Genomic DNA, 24929 nt, shown 5'->3' with positions numbered 1-24929 from the left:
AAAATGGAACTCACAATGTATATTTTGAACTAAGCAATTGCATTTTGCTTCAGTCTCTTCCTCTTTCATTAAATCACGCTGAATCCTTGACATCTTGTTCATTTTTATTGTCCAAATGCACTGCAGGACTTTAAAATGGGAGATTTGATTTTAGGAAGATCAAGAATGCACGGCAGTTTATATCCATGCCTTGGGTTCGGCGGTGGGACTGATCCCTGATCGCATTAGTCCTAGAAGCAGAACTGGGAGAGTGTAGAAAGGGCACAAAATCTTCAGGCAGAACACCTGGCTTCGTTCTACCAGGCAAAACCACTCAACCCTTCTGAGCCTCAGCTTTCTCATCTGTAAATTCAGGGTAATGGTCCCTTCACTTTCAGTATCAGTCTTGATGCAACATACTATAATACATACAGCAGGATGCCGGTGGTGGTGATGAGTTTTAGTTTTTGAGCAAAGCTGGTAATGCTATGGCTCTTCATTTGTACCTCTCACAATGAGAAAAGAAAAAGTCTAGGAATATTAATTTTTGTCCCAGGACGTGTGTTCTGGGCCTCCTGATGTGATGTAGGTACCGTAGCTATTTTGTTATCATTTTTTGCACTCTCATTCATGACAACTCTTGTTGGTATAATTTTCTATTGCTGTAGTCCTTTGTTTTCCTGGTTCAGAAAGTTGGTTATTTATTCTTCATGAGCATCTACTTTGCAAATGAGTGCAAAGTAGAAGGAATATTGTAACAAAAATGAGAAAATGTTGGACATACTAATCTTCAGCTGTTTGACTTTGGAAACATTTCATTTCCCTGAAGCTCAGTTTTCTTTTCTGTAAAATGGTAACAATTTTCTTGCCTAAGTCACAGGGTTAAGAAGATGAAATGAAATAATTAATGTAAAAGTATTTGCACACCATAAGATGTAATCTGTCAGGTTAATATTTTATGTTGATCAATATTTTATTGAAGGTCACTTTGAGCCCTAATATTCTATACTTCTTTCGAAATTCAGAGACAGGGGATACCAGAGACAGTTAATTTTGTACAGATAAGGAAAGGAAAAAGTATTGCTGCTTTGGGACTTAGAGCGAGGCCACGGATTCAGCTCAGTCAGACCTGAGAGGGGGAAAGGAAAATGGAGACCTACTGCTTCCTTAGGCCAAGGAAGCTTGGACAACCCCAGGTTAGGAGAAGACTGGACTTAGTTAACTATATGCGGGTGTCCACACATAACTTAGGTGGATGTCCATCTAAGCAGACTGGACCCTGTCCCCATGTAGGCTGAGTAAGCAGCTTGTTATATGGCTATATTCTCTGGGCAATATCAACGACGAATCTCTAAGGTTGTACTCAAAGCCATTGAGTCTAAGGTTTCTACTGCAGAAAGCATCACAAGGCATAGCCATTTCTGCCACTCCCACCACAGGAAAACCCATCAGCCCCTCAGATGGTAACTGGGAGCTTCTCATGTTTTCAATGTTTTTTAGGGTTTTTATTAAGGTTTTATTTAGTTATTTTTAGAGAGGGGAAGAAAGGGAGAGAAACATCAATGTGTGGTTGCCTCTCACTTGGCCCCCACTGGGGTCCTGGCCCACAACCCAGGCATGTGCCCTGACTGGGAATCGAACTGGCGACCCTTTGGTTCCCAGCTTGTACTCAATCCACTGAGCTACACCAGCAAGGGCCAGTATCTTCTAGTTTTAAAAATTCAAGGTTTTTGAGACTGTATGGATTTGCCCATCATAGTTTTATAAATTGTGACACATGCCTTCTTCATTATCTCCATTTTGAAACAAATGGGTAGCACTTGTCCCTTGGGTTGCCTCCCATTTGGATCTACTCCAACTCCTTTCTAAGGTTTATGTACAGTGAACCCAACCGAACTCAGTATTCCTGACAAGAATATGAGGGCAGGGTAATATTTTCTCCTTTGTTGTGATGTTCATCTTGATCATATGCAAATTTTGGCCAGTATTTGGTCCACAGGGCTCATTTTGTCAACATCTTTAGTAAAAAAAAAAAAATGTATGATTTCTTTCCCCATAGCTGAGAGCCCCCAAATCTTACAAATCCATTTTGACCTATTTTCTGCCAAATGCCCTGCTCTGTAGGAATACATATGGAAATTCATTTAGTTTTATGCCCATTAAGTAGGTTTTTCAAATATTTCTGAATTATCTAATAAATGTGAGGTCATCCTTTCCTGAGTAGCAATTTTCCTGCAAAGCAATCAGAGCATTCTATGGGATTTGGAGAATAATCTGAACTGTTTTTCTAGAAGAAAAGGGACACCTGGGTGGTCCTGGACCGTGGATTATAATCAAGAGAGTGGTTTCCCTTCAAGATTCAACATTTTCCTGGATGTAATTGGGTCATTTATCTTAGATACAAAGTCGTAAGTAATCCCTCAGGGGAGAAAAAAAAACAGTTGCATCAATTTCCTTTGTCCTTAATACTTGAAAATAATTTTCAGTTGAATGTCTGTGGCGTTGCCACTCCTCAAAGGTTCAGTTTCACGTAACTGTGATGCAAGGACTTACGGTGATGATGGCCAAGCATAAACCTCCAATCTACCAGGGCTCTGTCGGCAGAGCTGTATGTATAACAGCTGTTGTCCCCTCCCTTTCTGTCTCCATCACTGATATTTCCATTAAATGTCCTATTCTTTTCTTTTTTGAGAGTATACTCAAAAAAGAAGCTCTCAAGCTGGTGTCTAAATTTAGCCCCACTGATCAATACTGACATCTAAATTAACTCCCGCTTTCCAAGTGTGAACAGCTCCCAAGTCAATATTTCCCACTTCACTAACTTCCATCAAACACAAATGCCTCTCTAAAACTGGATTAGACAACTCTCTAAAGAAAGAGTCTTACAATGACGTGGAAAACAAGTCTGTCTAATGAGGCGTGGTGGCTTAACCAAGCAGCAGTCCCTTGTTGTCCCCAAGGGCCACTGTCCTCTGCAAAGGCCTTCCCAGTTTTCCCAAAGTCTGACTCTAGCAACCCAGTACCATTTCGAACTACAATCCCACTGTGTGGTGGGGAGAAGTAATTTTCTCAGCCCCGTAGAAGAATTCCTTTTTTTGTTCTCCAACGCATGAAATACTGAATGGAAATGCGTAGAGATATTAGTCAAGCCTGAATTATTCGTAGAGAGATGTTTTACTGTCCCATCTGACAAACTACGTATCATCATCCCAGCTCCATACAGAATGTATACTTGGAGGATGACCACTCGTTTCTAGTTTCATATCAGTCAAAAAAACATAATTGGTGTTGGCTCTACTATTAATGCTGGAGCAAAAAAAAATAAATAACATTTAAAACCAGGAACAGAAGCAAAAGTATATATTCATTTCAAAGTCAAACAGGGATAATTTTCACGTTATCTGCTTTATCCAGATGACTGCCCACGCCGCTGTCCACTGGCAGAAACAGCTGAGCATGGAGAGTGGCGGAGAACTCCCATGACCCGCTGGAGCCCGCTGATGACTGGGCAGGTGCCACCCTCGCTGCCGGGTGTAAACTGCGCCTGCCCGTCTGCTCAGATGTACTGCTTCAGAGGCCAGGAAAATCCCAGACTGAATTGTGCTGGAAGGCTTCTTTTTCTTCCAAAACCCCAGGATGGGAGTGGGGCTTTGAAGAGGCAAATTACAGGACCTTGGATTTAAGAGGCCTGGGCTCAACTTTCAGCTTGAGTTAGTCAAGAGGCCCAACAAGCACTGATCCTCTGATACCTCAGTTTCCTCATTTGTAAAGTAAACACACACCACTCCGCATCCCTTGCTTGTTCTAAAATGAGATCACAAATGAGGAAGTACTTCTATGAAAAGAAAGTACTATCATTACCGCCAAGAGTTTCAGGTTTGTGTGCTCATCATGGATCTGGGCATGCCAGGATTTGTACCATGTCTCCATGAATAATATTTTTCTCCAGAGATTCAGATGTGATCCCAGTGTAATGAAACAGAAAACAACTTGGATGGCAGTGCTGTGCTCTGGTCCTGCTTGGGGCTCACTGATGAACCTTTAAGCACAGCATGTTTGGGCTTGGGCCGAGCAATGATTGTATGAGAAGTGGAGCAGAGAAGTTTTTTTGCCCATTATAATAAACAACAATGTAATAACTGAAAGAGGCATTAGCAAGAAATATCCTGACAATGAGGGACCGAGCAATAATTAAATCAAATATGATGTTTTTGTTCTCTGGGGTAAATTAATAGACTTAAATCTAAAAGAGCTAGCAGTTACTGCACATAATAAAAAAAAATCTGTAGCTTAGAAAAAATCTTCACCTGGGCATATGTTCATTGATTTTAGAGAAGAGGGAAGAGGTAGAGGAGACACACACACACACACACACACACACACAGAGAGAGAGAGAGAGAGAGAAAGAGAGAGAAAGAGACAGAGAGACAGAGAGAAAAACACTGATGTGAGAAAAACATCGATCGGTTGCTTCCCGTACACACTCCAACTGGGAATTGAACTTGCAACCTGAGCATGTGCCCTGACCGGGAACTGAACCCACAATCTTTTGGCGCATGGGATGACACTCCACCCAACTGAGCCACCTGGCCAGGGCTGTAATATTTTTTTGTTGTACCATTGGTCATTGTTATGCCCCTAGAGATTCCTACAGATCTGGGTATGTCTTTAGGAAAATATCTAATATAATATCTCATATAGACAAGAACTTTTTTCCTTTTTAAAGTTTACTTTAATATGATAAGAAAAATTTATCAGAACCCCCCACACACTGAAACGAATGATAGCAACTGCTACCACTTATTGACTACGAGCTATGTGTCAGGTACTGTACTAGACACGCACATGCCCCAAATTAATCAACCCAGCTCTGAAGCCTTAGTATATTTATTGATAAAGGATATGTGTTTCCCATGACCTGTATGCCAGGACTGAGGGCACAAAAGAAAATAAAATACTGGGGATAACTTGGGAATGCTCTCCTTAGATTGTTATGAACGAGAAATTTTGCATTTGTTGGTTGAGCCATTGTACCATTAGGTCTATTTGTTGGGTCCAATAGATAGCAGCCTAGCATTCAGAAACACATACAATCATTCCTTAACTTACCTATTTCCTAAGGTCCGTGTACACCTACGGCTGATCCAGCCCAAGCAGGAAGCCCGAGTTGAGGGGGGAGAGCCAGGCTCACCTGTTTGACCTCGGCCTGCAGGTGCCGCAGTTGGAGGCACTGCTCCAGCCGCTTGTGAGTCTGCTCTGCGTTGAGCTCCAGTTCGTGCTGCTTCTCGTGCAGAAACTCCAGCAGCTCTTGCACCTGGGCTGCCAGATCAATGTCCTTCTCACAGATTAACTCAATTCCTGATTTAGAAAAATAAACAATTAGAGACCAGGTAGTACTGCAAAGGCCACATTTCGTTCACTATGCATATGAAAGCTGGAATTTAGAAACAGCCATTTCAGTAGTCTCCCAACCTCTACAATATTTCCCTGTGAAATTGGACAGACTGCCATAACTGGCTTTTGGGGGGATGCTCAAACATGCCATCCCTTTTGCCTGGGAATAACGTTCCGATAGATGATCAGCTCCTTATTATCAACTGGATTTAGGGAGAGGGGCTCCCTGAAAGCCAGTCCCCAGACGAGACAGCACTCAGCAGTCTCTGATAGGACATTTGCCAACACCCAGAGTATTCACAAACCAGCCTCTGGATCATATTGGAAAATACAAAACAAGGCCAAAAAAGACTCTGTCTCCGGAACTTCTGCCCGAGGCACACTGTCATTAGCTGATCAGATGGGGAGACCACCAATCTCCAGGTACGGCCACCTGAAAAAGAAATCCTCTTTGGGAGACTTCCCCACTGCTCTTACTGAACCATCGGAAGTCATGACTGCCTCCACCAATACACCTGCAGAACACAGTCAGGACGTCTGTACACACTAACGGAAATTCATTTCTATAGAGGCAAAAATAGTGCTTTACATAAGGACAATATGGGAGAGTAGGAAAAAAATTGTTGGTGTTACATGGTAATAATTTCAGTATCTTTTCATGTTTATTTTTTGTCAGTTTCATAATTCCAAGTCCTAGCTCCCGAAATATCTGTGGGAAACAGAAAAGAACGGCTTGTTCTTTTGGCAGTCAACTCCTTCCACTTACTATTTTCGGTTACCAAGAGGATGAGGTAGAACATCTCTTTGACTGAAATAAAAAATAAGAAGGAATACAAAAATTTTCTACCTCTGCAATGCTCAGCAAAGTGGAATGACCCCTGACCCCCATGTTTACTTTTACTTTCTAAAAATCTAATTAAACTCCATCTGCAGCCCTGGCCAGGTGGCTGAGTTGGTCGGAGCATCATCTGTGCACCCACCAGTTGCGGGTTTGATCTGCGTGCCATCAGAGCACACACCCAGGCTGCGCGATCAATCCCTGGTCAGGGCGCAGACTGGAGGCAACAGATCCCCCTTTCTCTCTGTTGCTCGCTCTCTCCTTCCCCTTCCTCTCCCCATAAAATCAATAAAAATATCTGTGGGTTAGTATTTTTAAAACATCCAACTGCAGAAGTAGATGCTCTTCCCTGCTTCCAGCCACAATGCAGATGCTTTTCCAGCTCATTCTCATTCTGCATGTGTCTCCGGTGTTTAGTATGCTGGGCTTGGGCAAAGTGTCTTCCTACAGAAAACTTATGGCTTGCTGCATGTAAATAGGCTCTCTAAGCCTAGTAACTAATCAAAGAGGCCACCCCCCTGCTTAGGACATCATCCAGAAGAGGCTTGCAGCCTGCCCTGAGGCAAGCCCTACATTTTCATCTACAATGCTTGAGACTGTTTTATGAGACAAACACAGAAAACAGAATGGGTGAGGATGACGCCTCTACAGCCCTCAACAGCGTATTGTGTTGTGGATGGAGAATAAGAAAAGCAAGACGACCTACTCCAGCTACACCTACAAGAACACAAACTCACCCCTCTCTCCCACTGCCCCCTACACATTGACACGAGTCCCAGTTAAACCCCATCAATTGGTACATGTCCACCGATCAACAGCAAATAAAACTTTCTTGTGCTGACATTACTCCTCTTGGTCTAATCATGGGCTTAACTATTATCCTCAGAGGATCTCAGAAATGCAACAAGAATGTTTGTTCAACCCTGGTTGGTTTGGCTCAGTTGGTTGGATCATCATCGCCTACACCAAAAGGTTGGGGGTTTGATTCTCAGTCAGGGCATATATGGGAGGCTACCAATCGATGCTTCTCTCTCACATCCATGTTTCTCTCTCTAAAATCAATAAATATTTTTTATAAAGGAATGTTTGTTCTTTGCATCAAGTAATGAAATATATTTGTAACAAAATAGTTTGTCAGTCCATTTTATCCTTAATAAAATGTTGTACTGAAGTTTCTTTCGGATGTGCTCCCACAATGTTCCGTACCCATCCCTCCATCAGGACACTTCCACTGAGGTTGTTCCTTATAACCTGTGTGTTCTCTCAGGAATGCAGGCACATGGGCACTAGGTCCATGTCTGTTTTGTGCTTCTCTGCATCTTTAGAATCCAGCACAGGGTTTGACTCATAATACCCAATAACACCCATAACACCTACATAGTGAAAACATGGGATGCTTTAGGGAGGAGCTCAGGTCACGTGCTGTGGTGGAAAGTACCTGAGAGCTTTGGGGAAGGAAACATGTAACTTTGAATTCATAGTCTGCAACCTAATAATGGTGAGTCTCTTGGGCTCAACATCCTCTCAGAGACTAGGTAAAATGGGAATCCTAAGAAAGACTTTTAGGGGTGTCATGAAGACTAGGAGATAAAGTGTATATAGTACATGGCGTTTTGCTGGCTAAAAAATATCCTTTTCCCCACTTTTTCTTTCCCTTGGGAAAATACTATATTCACTGTTGATTACTGACTGATGGGAGTATTGAATGCCTTGTATAAAATATAAATATAAAATCTTATTCTCAGGTGTTTATATACTGGGTTGACCAAAAAGTCTGTTTAGTTTTTTCCATAAAATGAAAGACACATTTTTCATTTCACCAATGACTTTATTGACTTGGATATTTTGAGTATGTTGGCTATCTCCCACATGGTATAACACTGATTGTTCTGAAGTAATGTCTTGATTTGATCGCTATCAACTTCAACCGGTCTACCTGCCCATGGAACATCGTCCAGGGAGAAATCTCAAGCATGAAACTTCACAAACCAGTTTTGACGTGTTTGATCAGTCACAACACCTTCTCCACACACTGCACAAATCTTTTTTTTTTTTTTTTTGCATTTCAGTTGTGTTTTTTACCTTTCTTGAGATAATAAAACATAATATGACAAAAATGTTTCCTATTTTCTTTTATCTTCAATATTAATATGGCTTCACAATTCACCAATTTTGAAAAGTTTTAAAAAATGCATGCTGATATGACAGCTATCATAAAATAATCTAACAAAATTGTTTTGAATGAAGCTAAAGACAGCTATGGCCATCTTATGAAAAAAAACTAAACGGACTTTTTGGTGAAGCCAATCCTTGCTCAAGGTGTCCCATTAGAAACTGGTGGTTTGGATACTGTTAGACCTGTGCTCTCAGCTTGGCTCACATTAGATTCATCTGGAAAACTTAAAAAAAAATCGCTGTGTCCTGACTACAGCCCAGACCAAGAACACCAGAGTCTCTGGAGGTGGGTCCCAGATGTCAGTAAGTCTTAAAGCTCCCAGGGTGATTCCAACAGGAAAATGAGATTGGAAACCACTGGATAAGAATGGTCTGACTGCCAGCAATCTAGGGGACAGAGATATTCCTTCGGCTACACTCGGTTACTAGAATGTTCGGCACTGCATTTATTTGGGGCTCAAGGCCACAGCTAAAAATAAAATCTTGCTTTGCTTTCCTCTGCTGTTGGGTTGAGGGAACCACTTTAATTTCCTTAAGGAGAGGTGACTATGGTCTAGGGTGAGCAGCACTCCTGGCTACAATGCCCATACTTGTAATGTGTTCCTTTTTAAAAAAGATTTATTTATCTATTTATTTTTTAGGGAGGGGAAAGGAGAGAGAAAAAGAGGGAGAGAGACATCAATGTGTGGTTGCCTCTTGCATACCCTCTACTAGGGACCTGGCCTGCAACCCAGGCATGTGCCCTGTCTGGGAATCGAACCAGTGACCCTTTGGTTTGCAGGCCAGCACTCGATCCACTGAGCCACACCAGCCAGGGCCTGTAATGTGCTTCTTTACTGTGTTTGTAAAATACGTATCTGCCTCTGACAGAAAACACCTTCTTTTCTCCTTTGTCCTTCCCACCCCACTCTCCTTCCTGCATCACTGCCTCAGCACAACACCAGTTCAGAAACTACGAAGTCCTGTAATAAGGTTTTTAGATCAGTATTCTCAATCCTACATTAAAATCACCTGGGAAGTGTAAAAGACTCTGGACCCACTCCAGACCAATTAACTAAGAATCCCTGAGGGGTGTGCCCCCAACCTTGGTATTTTAAGAAGTTCTCCATGTATTTTCTAAATATGCAGCCAGGTCTTGAGAACTATTGTTTTACCTCAAGTTCTCGTCTGCCCTCCCCTCGGCCCCAGCCAGATCCACATTCCCATTGACCCCAGAGTAGCTTCCATTTTGGAACAACGCAGGTCTTTCCTTCCTTTTATGACATAAGTAAAATCATTTATAGCTCATCATTTTTGCCTACATTTTTCACCTACACCAAGATTATGTTTAGTCTTGATGACTCAGCAGATATTACTGTTAGAACTTGCTATATGCAAGACATACTCAGCCTGCTAGATGCTGGGAACATAAAGAGAAGGGAGAAAGAGTCCTGCCCTCACGCTGCTGAGGATGTGACAGGAACAAGAGGACCCCCAACCAAGTGCCCTGTGTGCTAGAATACTAGTGTAATACGTAATCATCATCAAGCTTTCGGAGCCCTTAGCACACGTGTGTATTATCCCACTGCATCTTCACAACGACTCTCTTTGGGTTCATTGTCATGATCACCATTTTCCAGAGGAAAGCAAGGCTTGGGGAGTGAGTCATATGCTCAAGGTACCCAGGTAGTAAGAGATGTGGTAGAATGCCAAGCCAAGCCATCTTCCTCTCCTAGCTGTACTCTTAACCTCTGTGCTCCAGCAGAAGAGTGATCCCCCCAAACTTAATTTATTTATTTTCAAGTACTATGGCTGGAATCTTCCCAAACATAGTGTATTTGAAGCATCACTGCCACAGACTCCAAAGAGTCTTCGAAGCCTTGCATAAAGAGAGAACTTGAAGCTTTGATTTCATCACAAAAGGAATATATGCCTAGGATATATGGCTCCTGTCTTGTTCCTAAGGCCAAGTATAACAGTCTCATTGTCAGATTACATTAAGGAGAAGACCTGTGGCATAATCAATGGAGGTAGTGAGGCTGAATCGTGGAAGGTAAGAAGTGGAGAGGACTTTAGGAATCAAGGTCACCTGCCACACTAGACAGAAAAAGAAAGTTAGGTCTAAAGAGAAAGAAAAAGCACTTCCAACTTCTTGAATTCAGCAAGCACGTTTTCTCCAACTTGATTATTACCAGCAAATACCTCCAACTTGAGGCTCACATAGATAATGCTACAGTGAGGAAGGAATGATGAGCAAGTGAAGAAATTATTCCTTTTCTGCCTTCTATTCCTAAAGCTGATGTTGATTTAAGCAAAGGCTTTGCTTTGGTTAGGGTTGTTAGCACCCAGAGAGATTTAGCAGAGCCTGATTCAATGTTATACACTTCATACCTGAAAATAAGTGTATGAAAATTTTCTACTTCCATTTACTCCTACAAAATCAAAATATAAGCCCTTCATTAATTTAGCAGGAAGAGCCAAATACCAACCAAACTCTTAATTTTGCTTATTGTCCTTTTCTAACACAGCAATTCATTTTACTCCTTGTTCAAATATAGTTCATGAGATGTACATAACAAATGCTCCCCTTTATTGCCTCAGTCCTGGGTCTCTGAAGGCCTACATTCTTCGGTCACAGGGGCGCCAGTTCCATCTGGGTCCCTCCCACCTTCCATCCCCACTGCCCAGCTCTGTCATGCCTCTGTCCTCCCCTCCTCTAAGCCGGACATGAGATAGATGACTTCACTGAGGACCAGGCATTCAGCGGCAGAGTGAGCATCCCTGAAACCCCTGGCTTCCTTCCCTCTGAAGCCCGAGGGGCTACGCCAGACTGAGCGGCTAAATGTGGCAGGAGCAGCGGAACAACCAGTCCCGGCAGAGAGGGCCATGGACACCAATCCAGCCTCTTCTGACAAAACTCATTTCTAGAACAGGATACTGTGGGGGTGGGCAGCCCATCTGCCTGGGGCGTTTTCACCCACTCATCCCTCATGGTTAAGGTGGCTGCCAAGAACAACTAACCCCCAGTCTTAAGCAGTCTCCAGGGAAGGCAAGCTCCCAGCAGTCTTCCTGTTGCCATGGATACCTAGCTGTTGGAACAGAGGTGGGCTTTCCCCAGATCATGCCAGAACCCTGGTCCTAAGTGCCACGGGTTTTCAGGCAGACAACCCCCTCCCCCCTCTTGCCAGACACATCAATACTGGGGGAAAAGGTCTGGAATCCTGCATTTCTCACTAGCACTCAGTGATGCTGATGGTGCGGTCTAGAGCCCACACTTTGAGAAGCAAGGTCCTAGATCAGCAGTGATGCACCAGAATTATCTGGAGGGCTTTGCAACACAGACTGTTGGGCCAGACCCCAAGAGATTCTGATGCGATAGGTTCTAGGGATGGGCCCTTAAACTTGCATTTCTAACAAGCCCTCCAGTGGTAATGATGATGCTGCTGATCTGGGAACCACATTTGGGAGTCCTTGTCCCGGGGCACTCACTTCATAGGTATTAGCTGTTGTGATTTAACCATTGTGATGAAAAGCAGTGGTCTCAGCCCCAGCTTCACAGTGGAATCATCTGAGGAGTTTTGCTGACGTCCAAAATCCAGATACCCGCCCGATTCAGAGGTTGTTAAGACAGGTATCTCAGAGTGGGGCCTGGGTATTGTCATAAAACAGACACCAGATAGACTATAATGTGAATGGCCCTTCCTGGGGCTGTTTGGGGCCCAGACCTATTCACAACACAAATGAAAACTCAAAGAAAGACTGTGTTGACCGAAGTGAATAGAATTTCCTAGCTTGTCTCTCCTCTGGTTAGAAGTAAAGTTCCTTTGAATGCTCAGGATTTAGTCACTACTTATTCTACAAATACATTAAAAGAAGCATAGTCCTCTAAAGTTAAGTTTGATTGCTAAGGCTTGCCTAACAATCTCACGATTCTAACTATCCTTCATGATCAACAGGGACATGGCCCAAGAAGAGCAGACGCCTGGTGAGGGCCTGAGCCAACAAGGGCGAGGTAGGGGCAGGGGAGGAGGACAAGGGGTGGGTTTGGGTGTACAGACCTGGGTTCTAGCTTATATGAGTGGTTTCTTTGTATGGGATAGGCGGACTAGGGACTGTGATGACACCCTCCAGTTCTGATAACAAAAGCTGACTTGAAGGTAAAACAATAATGTTTCACTGTTTTAATCCTCACTGAAGGATATGTTTACATATTTCTTTTAGAGAGAGAGGAAGGGAGGGAGGTGGAGTCGGGGTGGGGGAAGAGAGAGGGGAGAGGGAAGGGGAGGGGGGAGAGAGGGAGAGGGAGAGGGGAAGAGAGAGAGAGAGAGAACATCAATGTGAGAAATATCAGTTGGTTGCCTCCTCCCATATGTGCCCTGACTGGGGATTGAACCACAACCTTTGGTATATGGGGTGATGAACCAACCAACTGAGACACTGGGCCAGAGCTAAGGTTTCACGTATTTGTAGGGCAAATAGTGAATAAATCCCAAGCAAGAAAAAAGTCAAACGTGGGTAAAGAGACCATGTTTTTTTTTGAGAAGTTATAAAATTATATGGCCTTACCATAAATTTTTATCAGCACTTCTCAACACTCATGCACAGACCAGTGATAAAAAAACGGGGCTCTGAGAGTCTGGAAGTGGAGACAAGGAGCCAGCCCTGGGGAAGGAGACAGGGCAGGACAGCGTGCGTGTGGCGGGGTGGAAGGGGGTGTCTACACATCTGAATACAATTCACGTGCATGACCAACTGCTTTTGGAGCCAAGCTGGTTTGTTTCCCAGGCCACCATTTTTTAATTTTTATTTATTTACTTATTTTGAATCTGCTAATTTTCACCATTAGTTCTTCCCCATTCTCTCCACAGTGCCGGGAGGAGGCCAACTTTCCTATTTCCATCTTTACCACAGCCTAACTGGCCAGCCTCATACATTATTTCAGCTCTCATGGTTCAGCTTCTTTTTCTTTAAAGTGAGGCCAGAAATCTGCTCCTTATAGCTGTAGGAATAGATTCAATGAACAGCGTGGAAGTGCCTGTTGGAGTCAAGCTGGCGTCCTTGTTTCCACCACCTCCTGCCAGGAGAACAAGGATAAGGCGGGTCGCCTACCTGAGGCCTGGACCTCCATGATGTACTGGTGCAAATCCTGGCCCTGCTGGATGACCTCGAAGGTCATGTTGTTCATGGCTAGCTTCCGCTCCGTATGGCGCTGGAGCCGCTGCTCTGCTAGCGTCAGATCCTCTGTGTTGAAGTCGTTCATCTGCCGCAGCAAGTCTTCGTTCCAGGCGTCTAGCTCTGCTGTCACCTGTGAGGGAACAACCATCAGTCCAGGATGGCGGGGGGCCATGAGAGACCGCTAACCTCAGGGATTCCAAGCCTTCTTAACTCACCCGACTCTCAGACCGACCTCTGCTTTGCATCTCTTGAACCTGCCCCACACTCAGATATACATGCCTTCGAAAGTGTTTTGTGTGTATTTCAATGTCTATAGCAACAGCAGTGGAGTAGCAGGAAACGTTTAGATGATGAATTACGGTTTATGAAGTTTTCGCACACTCCATTCAGTTCGACCCTCACAATGCTCTAGAGAGGCAGGCAGGGTGGACATCTCCAGGCCCACCTTGCAGAAGAAGCAGCTGCTGCTCACTCAGCCGGATGGAATGCTTTTCCCAGAGGTAACCCTGCTTGCAAGGGGTAGATCTGAGGCCATCGCGTGGGTCTTCTACTGACCACTGAGATTTTGCCCACTACACTACAACTGTTACTCTAGGACAAGTTCATAACTGGAGAGGTCCTCAGAACTTAAGCGCTGAATCTAACTTTTCAGGAAACAGAAAATGAGGCCTGGAGAAGCCCAGTAAACGGGCTTAGGTTACACAGTCTGAGAGCTGGTACATGTCAAACCCCGAGCCTCGGTCTGGTTCCCACATTCTATTGCACAGGCTCGCTTCCTCTATGACAAAGGCTGACCCTGGAGATGGTCACTAAACAAGGGGTGAATGCGTGGTATTGACACAGGAAAGTAAGAAGCTAGGAAAATTCCTGGGCAAGTGGAATGGGAAAACTGAGACAAGGAAATTAAACAAGGCCAAACAGTTTGAGCAACTTACAGCCAGCTGGTGAATCACAAGACCTTGTCTCCCCTAACCAAGGACACTTGAGAGCAAACGGTTTATACCTCCCCTCCCTAACCAGACAGTACAGAACCCCCCTGGCTACAAACCACAGGTGTCTGGGGAAGAAAGGAACGGCACAGCAAATGGGAGAGGGAACACAGGACAAAGAGAGCCAGCCTGGGAAGAAGCTGCCCCCCACTCCTCTCAGTCCTCTTCCTGGAGAAACAGCATCTCTGCCCCGCCCCCCAGATCCCCACATTTCCCCCCTGTATAAACGTCTGAAAGCCCAAGGGCAGGCGGATGTTAGGGTTTTTACCCCCCACCTTCTCAGATGCTGGACTCTAATACTAAAAGTGCCATTACGATGCAATCCCTGTCTCTGCTTTTCAGCTGAGCGGTGACAGGCAGCCCGAGCCCCGGACTCGGTTGCCCTCCAGTTTCAGTCCAGGTACAGAAATTCAAGCAGGTTACACTCTACTGAAAGGCACCAATGCTTCTAATGAAGACTGACGCGCATAATAAAAGGAAACTTTGTCTGGATATGAATTTGCGAACCAGTTACTGCTTTACACCTTTGCTCATGTGGCTTCTACTCTCAAATACGTGACTGCCCAGAGAGTCTGAATCCTAAACTTCCTTCACACATGATGCAACCCTTCACAGAATAGGGGCTCAGACGCACTGAACTGGGTGATAATTCCACCAGGTAAATGAACCAGATAAAAGTTTTTCTGTTGTGGTCTTCTATCTCATGCTACCCCCACAGCAGCCCTGTGAAGGCAAGGGCATGGGGACCGTCGCCCCCTTTTCTGAGAAGATAAAATGAAAGCCTCGCCCCAGATCTAACAGCCACGATATGGCCCAGGCAGCCTAAGCACAGACCCCAGGGCCCCAGCTTAGTGATTTTCACTGCTGGGCTTCACAGCAGCTGACATGTGGCAGAACCTTCCCAGTCACCAAGAGCTGCTGCTCCAGGGACAGCAGGGAACAAAGGGAAGGAGACCAGTTGTGGGCAGCAGGGAGGTGGCGCCTTATCGCCTGTGCTGGGGCCATACAGGCTGTGAGGGGAAAGGCAAGCAGTAAGACATGAGGGGTTGCTGTCGGGGACACAGGATTCCATTTTTCTGTGTGAAAGTAAGACCTTCTGTCATTGAAAGTGCAGCTACTCTCAACGCGGAGATGGGGGACAGTAGGTACCACCTTCATGGTCCTGGCTCCCCACCTCATGCCCACACATCTTTTTAGATCAATTAAGGGGCCCGCTGAGCTGAGCAGGAAAACCTAGTATCTACGGTACTTATTGTGGGCAGGCCATGGGGGTCGGGTTGGCAGACAAAACAGGTTTGTGTTGCATCCATCTCTGAAAAGTACTTTATTCTGTAATTAAAGAAGGAGTTAAACTGAGAAGAGAGAGAAACGATTTATAATTTGTTAAATAATTTACAGGATGATTAGGCCTATATAGACTAGGCTTATAAATATGTTTTCCTTCTTGTATTGAAGAAATTAAAATATACCATATACAATAAGATACACACAGAGTATGGTGAAAGTAGGTTTACAGTTGTTCATATGGAAAATAATACAACACTTAATAATAAATAGTCATACAAGAATAATCTGTATGTTTCACGTAATCACAACTGTAAACCTACTTTTGCCCCACCCTGCATTCATTCTAGGAGCTTTGACAATTTCATACACCCATGTAGCCATCACCAAAAACAAAACACGAGCCTTTCCGTCACCCAGGGAGTCCTCTTGTGCCCCCTTCCCGGCCCCTCTCCCCCACCCAGGTACCACTTTCCGATTTTTCTCATCACAGATGGAGTTTAGCCTATTCTTGGACTTTCAATGAAATCACAGAATGTGCTCTTTCAGGGATGGCTTCTTGTGTTCAACACACTGTATTTAAGATTCATCCATGTCGTGTCTATCAGTAGCTCATTCTTCGCAACTGCCATCCGTTGTATAGATATGCCACAATTTGTTTATTGATTCTCTGGCTGATGAATTTTCAAGTTGTTTCCAGTGTGCGGCTATTACGAATAAGGCTAATGTAAAAGTTCTTATACGAGTCCTTCTGTGGGCATAGATGTTCATTTCTCTGCCTAGGAGTGGGACTGTGGTGTCAAAGGGTGTGTGCGTGTGTCGAGCATCTCCAATAGGAACTTCTCATTCCCCATAGGCATGCACTGGGTGGGCCAAAATTTCATTAATTTTTCCCATAAAATAAAAGACAAATTTTTCATTTTCACCAATAACTTTATTGATTTGGATATTTTGAGTATGTTGGCTATCTCCCACATGGTATAATGTTGATTGTTCTCAATTAATGTCTCAAATTGATCGCTACCAACTTCAACTTGTCTACCTGCCTTTGGAGCAACATCCAGCCAGAAATCTCCAGCCCAAAACTTTGCAAACCACTTTTGATGTGTTTCATCAGTCACAGCACCTTCTCTATACAATGCACAAATCATTTTCTGTGTTTGGATTCCATTTTCACCTTTCTTGAAATAATAAATATAATATGCTGAAAATATTGCATAATTTTTTCTATGTTTAATATTCAAATGGCTACACAAAGAGTCACTCCTTTTGATAAGTATTTTTTAAAAATACACACTGAAGGCCCTGGCTGGCGTAGCTCAGTGGATTGAGCACGAGCCTGCGAACCAGAGGATCGCAGTTCGATTCCCAGCCAGGGCACATGCCTGGGTTGCAGGCTGGTTCCCTGCAGGCCAACTCCCAGCAGGGGATGCACGAAAGGCAACCATACATTGATGTTTCTCTCCCTCTCTCTTTCCCCTCTAAAGATAAATAAATAATCTAAAAAAAAATACACACTGATATGACAGCCGTCACAAAACAACCTAACAAAATTGTTTCAAATGAAGTTCAGGGCGGCTAAGCACTCCCAGAGCCATTTACAGACAAAACCAAATGAACCTGCTGTGCAACCCAGCGTGAAAGTTCCAGTTGCTCCACAACCTCGCCACCATTTGGTACGATGAGCCCATTTAAATTCAGTCATCCTCGTGGGTGTGAAGTGACAGCTCATGGTTTTGTGATGACTAACGATGGTGAGCACATTTTCATATGCCACTGGCCATTTGTGTCCACCTTTGAAGTGTTTTTTTAAGTGTTTTGCCCACTTAAAAACTAGGTTGAATTCAAAAACTAGGTTGAATATAGGTTTGTGAGAGTTCTTAAGGTATGCTAGATATAAGCCTTTTATCAGGTAATATATTGGAAAGTGCCCAAACAGAATTTTTAGTTCATTGCCTTGCCTACAAACTAAAAGAAATTAAAATAAACTAAGACAGCAAGCATGAAAGGAAGAGCCAACCTTTCTTTCAATATTGGATTTTGTTTTGTTTCCATAAAACCGAGTATATCAAGGCTCTGTTTGCTGCAGAAGATCCCAGAGGGATCCCAGGCCAGGGATCGGGGACTGGAAAGTGCCGAGGGTCCTGGTGAGGAAGAGCAGAGTTGAGGTGCTGAAGTGAAGAGAGAGGCTCTCAGGTCTGGTGTCTTGGGAATTTGAATCCAAACCAACTGTGAACTGTGTCTAGGAGTCTATGTCCCGTGTTTCTACATCCTTTCTTCTCCCTTCCCTACCACACTCACTGCCTGACACATCAGGCTACAGGGCCCAAATCTGTTATGAAGCCTGAAGAGTGTGAATTTCCAGGAGCCACTCAGCAGAAGAGCCCGGCTCCCCAGGCTGCCCTCCCGGTATTTAAACGCTCTTCACTCTGACGCTCCCCATTCCACCCACGCACGGAGGCCCAGAGCCTTGTAATAGTCTTATCCGTGTATTTTTTTTCTAATTGATTTGTGTATTTCTAGCATTTGCTGGAATTTAAGTTTATTCTCTTTTCTATTTCCTCAAGGACTGCTCTTTCATTGGGTTTCTCCCGTCTACCTTCTTTCTGAGGTACAAGGCTGGCATATAACAGGTGCTCATTTATTTTTAAGAAAAAAAACTTTGTTTCCAAACCCGAAGCTCACCTACTGCTAATGAACAAACCTGGCTCTCCAGCTTCCCCTCACACACTTCTGTGACCTGAACTAGTTCGCTGCTTTCCTCACTGACCCTGAGAGGTAGCTTTGCCCTCTCCAGCCTCCTTCCCTGGCCTGGTAGCCTCGAAAGGCACCTACCTGTCCCTCCTCCCAGTCTGTTCAAGTCCTCACCACCTTCCAAGTAAACACTCAGGCAGGAAATAACCCCCAGCCCCAGATGTTTATCTCTGGCCTATCTCATAACATGGGGCATGGGCTAATTTGCTAATACAGAGACAAGACTCTAAACACACACACACACACACACACACACACACACACCCCCCAAAACAAACAAATAAAACTCGCACTAGGGAATTAATTCGGTGATTTAACTCCACTTGGAAAAGAAACCAGGAAGAATTTGTTCAGGGCAGAAACTGGGGCCTGAACCAAATAAATGAAGGAACACAAGGTGCCCACAGGAAAGCCAGCTTTTAATCAACCTAATTGGCTTTCTCCTTCCACTCAATCAACTCCACCTCAGCTCCTGGCCCACTCACTCTTGGCTCCAGTGGCCTCTGCCTCCCTTGCTCTCCTGAGTTAATTGGAGAGTTAGGGTACGATACGTCTTTGAGAGATGCCTTGGCCACATATCTACTCCAACAATTGCATACTCTAAAGCCACAGCCTAAGGGGAATCAGCAAAGGAGCTGACCAGAAATTTATAAAGGAAAAAAGGCAGTGAGAAATGGGAAGGCTCGCTTCGAAATGAAGCCTAGGAGTTTCCTGCCAGACGAGATTCACTGAACCCAGCATTCTGCTGCCAAAAATTGACCCCAGGGACTTGGTTTAGCAGCTGCCTAGTGCTCCAGTGTCCGGGAGCCCTCTCCATTGGCCTCTCCCGTTTTCTGGGCCTTTCCCAGTATTTATAGCAGAGAACACTTTAGCCTCCCGCCTCCAAATGTTTTATTCCACACCTGCCTGAATCAAAATTCAGCTGCCCCACTCTTCCCACTTCCTGTGGCCTGTTCCTATAACTTAGCTCTTTGTTATCCCCTGCATAGGTAGACATCTCTCTGTGCAGTCTTTTTCTTCTGGTCACTTTTAGATGCTGGTCGATTGTGACAAAGAGGATGCCCAAGGCTGAAGAAGGTGTTTTTCCTTGTGTATGGACTGTGGAGTAGACAGCGTGTGAGGCATTTGACTAACCCGTTTTCTATTCAGTCCATATAGTGACTCTGTCAGGAAGCTAAGGCCCAGAGAAGTCAGATGGTTTTCCCCATGGCCCCATGGCCGGCAGGGGCAGAGCTGAGCATTCAGCTACAAAGTCCAGTGCTCTCAACCATGGTGGTTTATCAGTAAGGCCAGTGCAAGTGAGGCAGGAGACAGCACAGGAAGAACTTTGAGACTGTGCTGCTGTTGCTGATCAGTGTCTAGCGTCCTGGTTACCAGGCAACACCTTTCAGCAGTTAGGTAGGACAGATAGTGAACCAAGGCAGGAGGAGGAGGGAGACATGTCTCACCCACTAACTCAGCAGTCCTGAGCCTGGTCTGATAATATTGCCAGGTGTTGCAACATCACAGGAAACACCATGCTAACACTGGAGAAGGGAAGTATCATTTCCACCATCTGGGAAAGAAAGCTTTGAAACTGTGTATTCATCCCAAGGGGGAAGAGGAGGGGGTCCATATTGCCCAAAGAAGATGCCCATAAAATGACTTTGGTTAATTGCCTGCCTCTGGTCACTATCTGTTTTACAAGGGAGTTCCTGATGCTTATAGGAAGCGCCCAGGAATAACTTTGGGTAGCTGCCCCAACTTTAATTAACTGTCCCTGTCACGTATCTGTTTTACAATAAGATGAACAAATGGGCTCTGGTGCAAGATAAGGATTCAGGCTAACAGACTCCCATACATACCTAATTTTGAGTAGTCAGGTCCCCTTGAGAAAGCCGGCACCACCTTTACCCATCAATCAATATGTAACTTCTTCACCTCCATGTCAATCAATATGCAACTTTTTCACCTCTATCCCATCAACTATGTAAGTTCTCAGAACAAAGGACCTGGCACACACTTGCCACCCAGCCTTTGGCTGCCCTTACATTTGCCGCCCTTATCACGCTTTGCCCTGAACCCATGCCTTCCATGGCCCCCTGACCCCCCAGCCTTGGCAGGGCCCACCAATACACCCTGCTTGCGGCTAATAGATTGGCTGATCTGTAATTCTCTATGGCATCAGCAAGGAAAACAGGTCTCTCCCGTTAACACAAGAACTGATTCTGAGGGTATTTTTTTTATTATTATCACTTCAGAGAAGTGCCCATTTAACCTTTTCCCTGTTTTCTTCCTCAAAAACCCCTCCTTGATAACTCCATTTTCTTTAGTTCATATGAATCTTTTAAACTAATGTGTTCCTTGACTAGATCAATAAAGTAATTGTGTGTTTCTGACCATATACAAATGCCAGGAGTAATTTACCCTGGTAAAAAAAAAAAAACACACACACACAGCCATCCTCCAATAGGATATTTTTGTTTAAGAGTTTGGTAATTTTTTAAAGCTGACTCCGGCAGATTACTTGGTAGAAGGGTAATGTTAACCTGTCTGGAATTTTCTGATCTCCCAGGAGCCTCTGTCATGAACAGCAGGCATGTCTGCACCACGAGGGTAGGGTGTGAACAGCGGAGGAGAGATTCGGCAGAGAGCGGTGTGGTCTGCCCTCTGTGTAGGGAGAGCCACGCGGTGGCTCCTCACAGCAGCTTCCTGAACGCTCAGGGGTGGCCTAAGATGACCCAGCAACAAATTTAGAGAGACACAATGGGAAAGAATAAGATGGGATATTTAACTGCTTAAAACATGGAAGCAAATATATATGAAAATATATCGTTCATCATAATACTAATGCAAAAAAATAGTAACAATACTAATGCCAATTACAATGTATTAAGTGTCATTCAGTGCCAGGAACTTTGCAAAGCATGTTCTATGTGTTAACTCATTAACCCTTAATAACCCTATGGGCCAGGAATTATTCTCACCCCCATCCCGCATTTTTCATATGAGGAAGCTGAGTAGGTAACTCGCCTGAGGTCACACAATTAGTCAAGTTATTGAAACAGGTTTCAAGAGCAGGCAGCCTGACTCAACACACTACACAGCGATGATGGTGCCATCAGCTTTTCAGCAAATGGGGTGTGTGTGTGTGTGTGTGTACATGCCTATGAATGCTCAGCTAGTGGGAAAGCCTGTACTACATGGGGCCACCCTCCAGAAGAGAATTCCAGTTTTTGGGTCCCCCTATACATATATATGTATATGTGTATATGTAATATGTGTATGTGTCTATACAACGTCTGTCCAGATAAAGTCCAGCCATTGTTAATATAACGAGAATGCTTTGCGTGGCACCAATGTAACCTGGCAGCCAAGGAGAGTGGACTGGAATGTGCCTGTGTGAACAATGACGACTTCACTGTACTAGTCAGTGGGGGTGGTAAATGCCATTGAGTGAGCATGTGCAGTGTGTGGTCATTGCTTCCAAAATGACTGAGCAAGTAGAGCAACGAATCTGCATCAAATGTTGCCTTAAGCTTGAACATTCCTCTGTGGAAACGATTCAGATGATTCAGAAGGCTGCAGCTCTGGGCAACTGGTGATTGGCAGCTTCATTGTGATAATGCTCCCGCTCATGCATCACGTCTCACACAGAGTTTTTTTGGCGAAAAGCAAATCACCCAGGTGACTCAGCCCCTCTACAGCCCGGATTTGGTGCCCTGTGACTTCTGGCTTTTCCTAAAACTAGGATCAACTTTGAAAGAGAAGAGATTTCAGACTGTCAATGAGATTCAGGAAAATACATCAGGGCAGCTAATGGTGACTGGGAGAACTGTGTGAGGTCCCAAGGTGCCTACTTTGAAGGGGACTGAGACATCCGTGTCCTATGTACAATGTTTCCTGTATCTTCTTCAATAAATGTCTCTATTTTTTCATATTGCATGGCTGGATACCTTCTGGACAGACCTCATACATCACATATGTTACACATATTAAAGTCCAATCCCATCCCAACTAAGACTGGGAGGAAGGGCCCAAGGCATTTCACTGTGGTGAGATTGCTCTGAAATACCTGGACTATGAATTGCAAATGAGCATATTTCTGTTTTATGATGTAACTTTTTTACTAAGATGAGAAAAGTGAAAGCTAAATATTCTTTGCTGACCTACAAGTGGTGGGTAATAAGGAAAGACATACTGCAGTGAGAGAGACAGTCCAGTTGCTTGGAAAGAACTATTTAACTACAATGGGTTTGTATATCAAGGTGGGTTACCGCTGTAAAACTGAGGTAAACTAAATTATCATAGTCATTTGTTCTTCTTGTCTAAGAATATAATGTAAAGTTCTTTTCTGTTAATCAATTGGCAAAATGATAAAACTAGTGTTAATGCAGATTATTTTAAAGATGTAGTATAGCATTTCCCTATTTTAGAAATGTATAAAATCTGTCTAAAGAGTTAAAATATTTTAAATGATTTATTTATTTATTTTTAGAGAGCGGGAAAGGGAGGGAGAGAGGGAGAGAAACAACGACATGTGAGAGAAACATCAATCACTTGCCTCTCACACACCCCCAAAATATTTCCTTATGTAGCAACATAAAGACCTTTAGGGATATAACAAGAATTTTCTGAAAAAGCCAAAGGACTTGGCAGTAAAGAAATACACTCAGTTGTTGATTTTTGGCAACATAATGCAAGAACATATTGTAACCTGCTGTAATTGATGGGTTCCAATGGCAGCTACCTAATTTCTATTCCATTTGGATAATTTAGATAACTGAATAATTTTAGGACCAATTTCACCTACTTTTCTTCATTATTATCGTGATTAAAACTGAGATCTTTGATACAATGATGACTCATCTTAAGGAGATCACGAGTGGTTATTTTATCCTTACCTTCGTTTCTTAACCAGTTTGAGACTCCCGGGAATCTGTCCTGTTTTCCAAAGACCTCCCTTTGCGGAAGAGCTCCCACAACATCTCCTGTTCGCTCACTCTAGTGTTCACCGATGCCTTCCCGTCAGAATCTGTTTTTCCCTGTAAGTTAAAGCTCGAGTGCTGTGGCTTACACCTGCTCCCTTCTGCCAAACCCTGTGCATCCCTGTCCAAGACAAGATGCGCACAGCATGTGAACCTTGACAATGTCACCTGACTTCAGGTCTCTAGCCCCAGGCCCACCCTGTTACAGAGGGATGTGAAAGTTTCTATCAGGGATCTTTAATAATTTACTAAAAACATGTGACTTGCAGCTATAAAAAAGAAGAAAATGTTACCCTTTGCAACAGCATGGATGGACCTGGAGAACATTATGCTAAGTGAAATTAGCCAGTCACAGAAGACAAATGCCATATGATTTCGCTTATATGTGAAATTTAATGAACAAACTGAACTACCAAGCAAAATAGAGACAGACTCATAGATGGAGAGCAGGTTGACAGCTATCGGGGGGATTAGGGGATGGAGGGACCAAGGATGAAGAATAAAGGACTCATGGACAGGGACAACAGTGTGGGGATTCTGGGGAGGGGGTAGTAACAAGAGGGACAAACAGTAATGGAAAAATATAATAAATAAAGAAGGAAAAAAATGTGACTTGCCAAAATATTAAAGCTGTATGAATAATCCTTAAAAAAAAGATGGAAGAGAAAATACCCCAGTGATTCTGAAAACTCAATTTCATAAAAGTCTAGAAGAGACTATCAAATAAATATTTTGTGAAAATGTTGGTTTACTTTATTGTATTTTTTTCTGCATTTCCTTCTCAAAGGACCACATTTGAGGCACATTCAGAAAATGCTACAGTGAGCCCTGGGAGGAGTCCGCAGAGACGGACTCCAACAGATGTCATTTTCTTCCTGGATGCAGTTGCTGTGTTGGTGGACTCGAGGCCCATCACAAACGCGGAGAGCGGCAGGCTTTGCGGACTCTCACGCTGCATCTACAGAAGAAAAGCTGTGAAGCCAGACTGAGACGATGTGGCCCTTCGCTGGCCCGCAGCCGACAGAACACCTGGGCAGTCGATGGCTCTGTGTCCCTGGTGGGGGACAGGGAAGACCTGCCTGACCTGGGCAAGACTTCAAACGGTCACATGTTACAGCGATAACAAATCTGATATGTTTTGATGGGCTGAAGAACTGGGCCAACAAAAAAAGTAAAAATTGAGAAGGAAATATATATATATATATAAAGCTTTTATTTAGATTAATAAAACAGTCAGCCTCAATAGCAGGTGATTACCAGAGAGAAAAGGGGGTGGGGGAGGTAGAAGAGGATACAGGGGCGATAAATGGTGATGGAAGGAAACTTGACCTAGGGTGGTGAACACATAATATGATATACAGATGATGTAGTACAGAATTGTACACCTGAAACCAA

The 24929-nt window shown here is 43.9% G+C and overlaps 1 protein-coding gene across 7 annotated transcripts in view; it reads right to left on the bottom strand.

Annotated features, from left to right (window-relative positions):
* The window catches only part of KALRN (kalirin RhoGEF kinase), a 706454-nt gene that overhangs the window by 273182 nt on the left and 408343 nt on the right, over window positions 1-24929 (bottom strand). For all 7 annotated transcript variants that reach the window (XM_037033686.1, XM_037033687.1, XM_037033688.1 and 4 more), the window contains exons 14-15: window positions 13475-13670; window positions 5171-5337 (exon numbers count right to left, since the gene is read on the bottom strand). In XM_037033686.1, coding sequence (XP_036889581.1) covers window positions 5171-5337; window positions 13475-13670 — 363 coding nt within the window. The remainder of the gene's footprint in view (window positions 1-5170; window positions 5338-13474; window positions 13671-24929) is intronic.

The sequence above is a fragment of the Sturnira hondurensis genome, unplaced genomic scaffold (genome assembly GCF_014824575.4).
Source record: "Sturnira hondurensis isolate 20B ecotype Veracruz unplaced genomic scaffold, ASM1482457v3 Scaffold0021765, whole genome shotgun sequence".
Taxonomy (NCBI): Eukaryota; Metazoa; Chordata; class Mammalia; order Chiroptera; family Phyllostomidae; genus Sturnira; species Sturnira hondurensis.
Note: the sequence above shows the minus strand (reverse complement) of the source record. Positions and strands in the feature narration are given on the sequence as shown.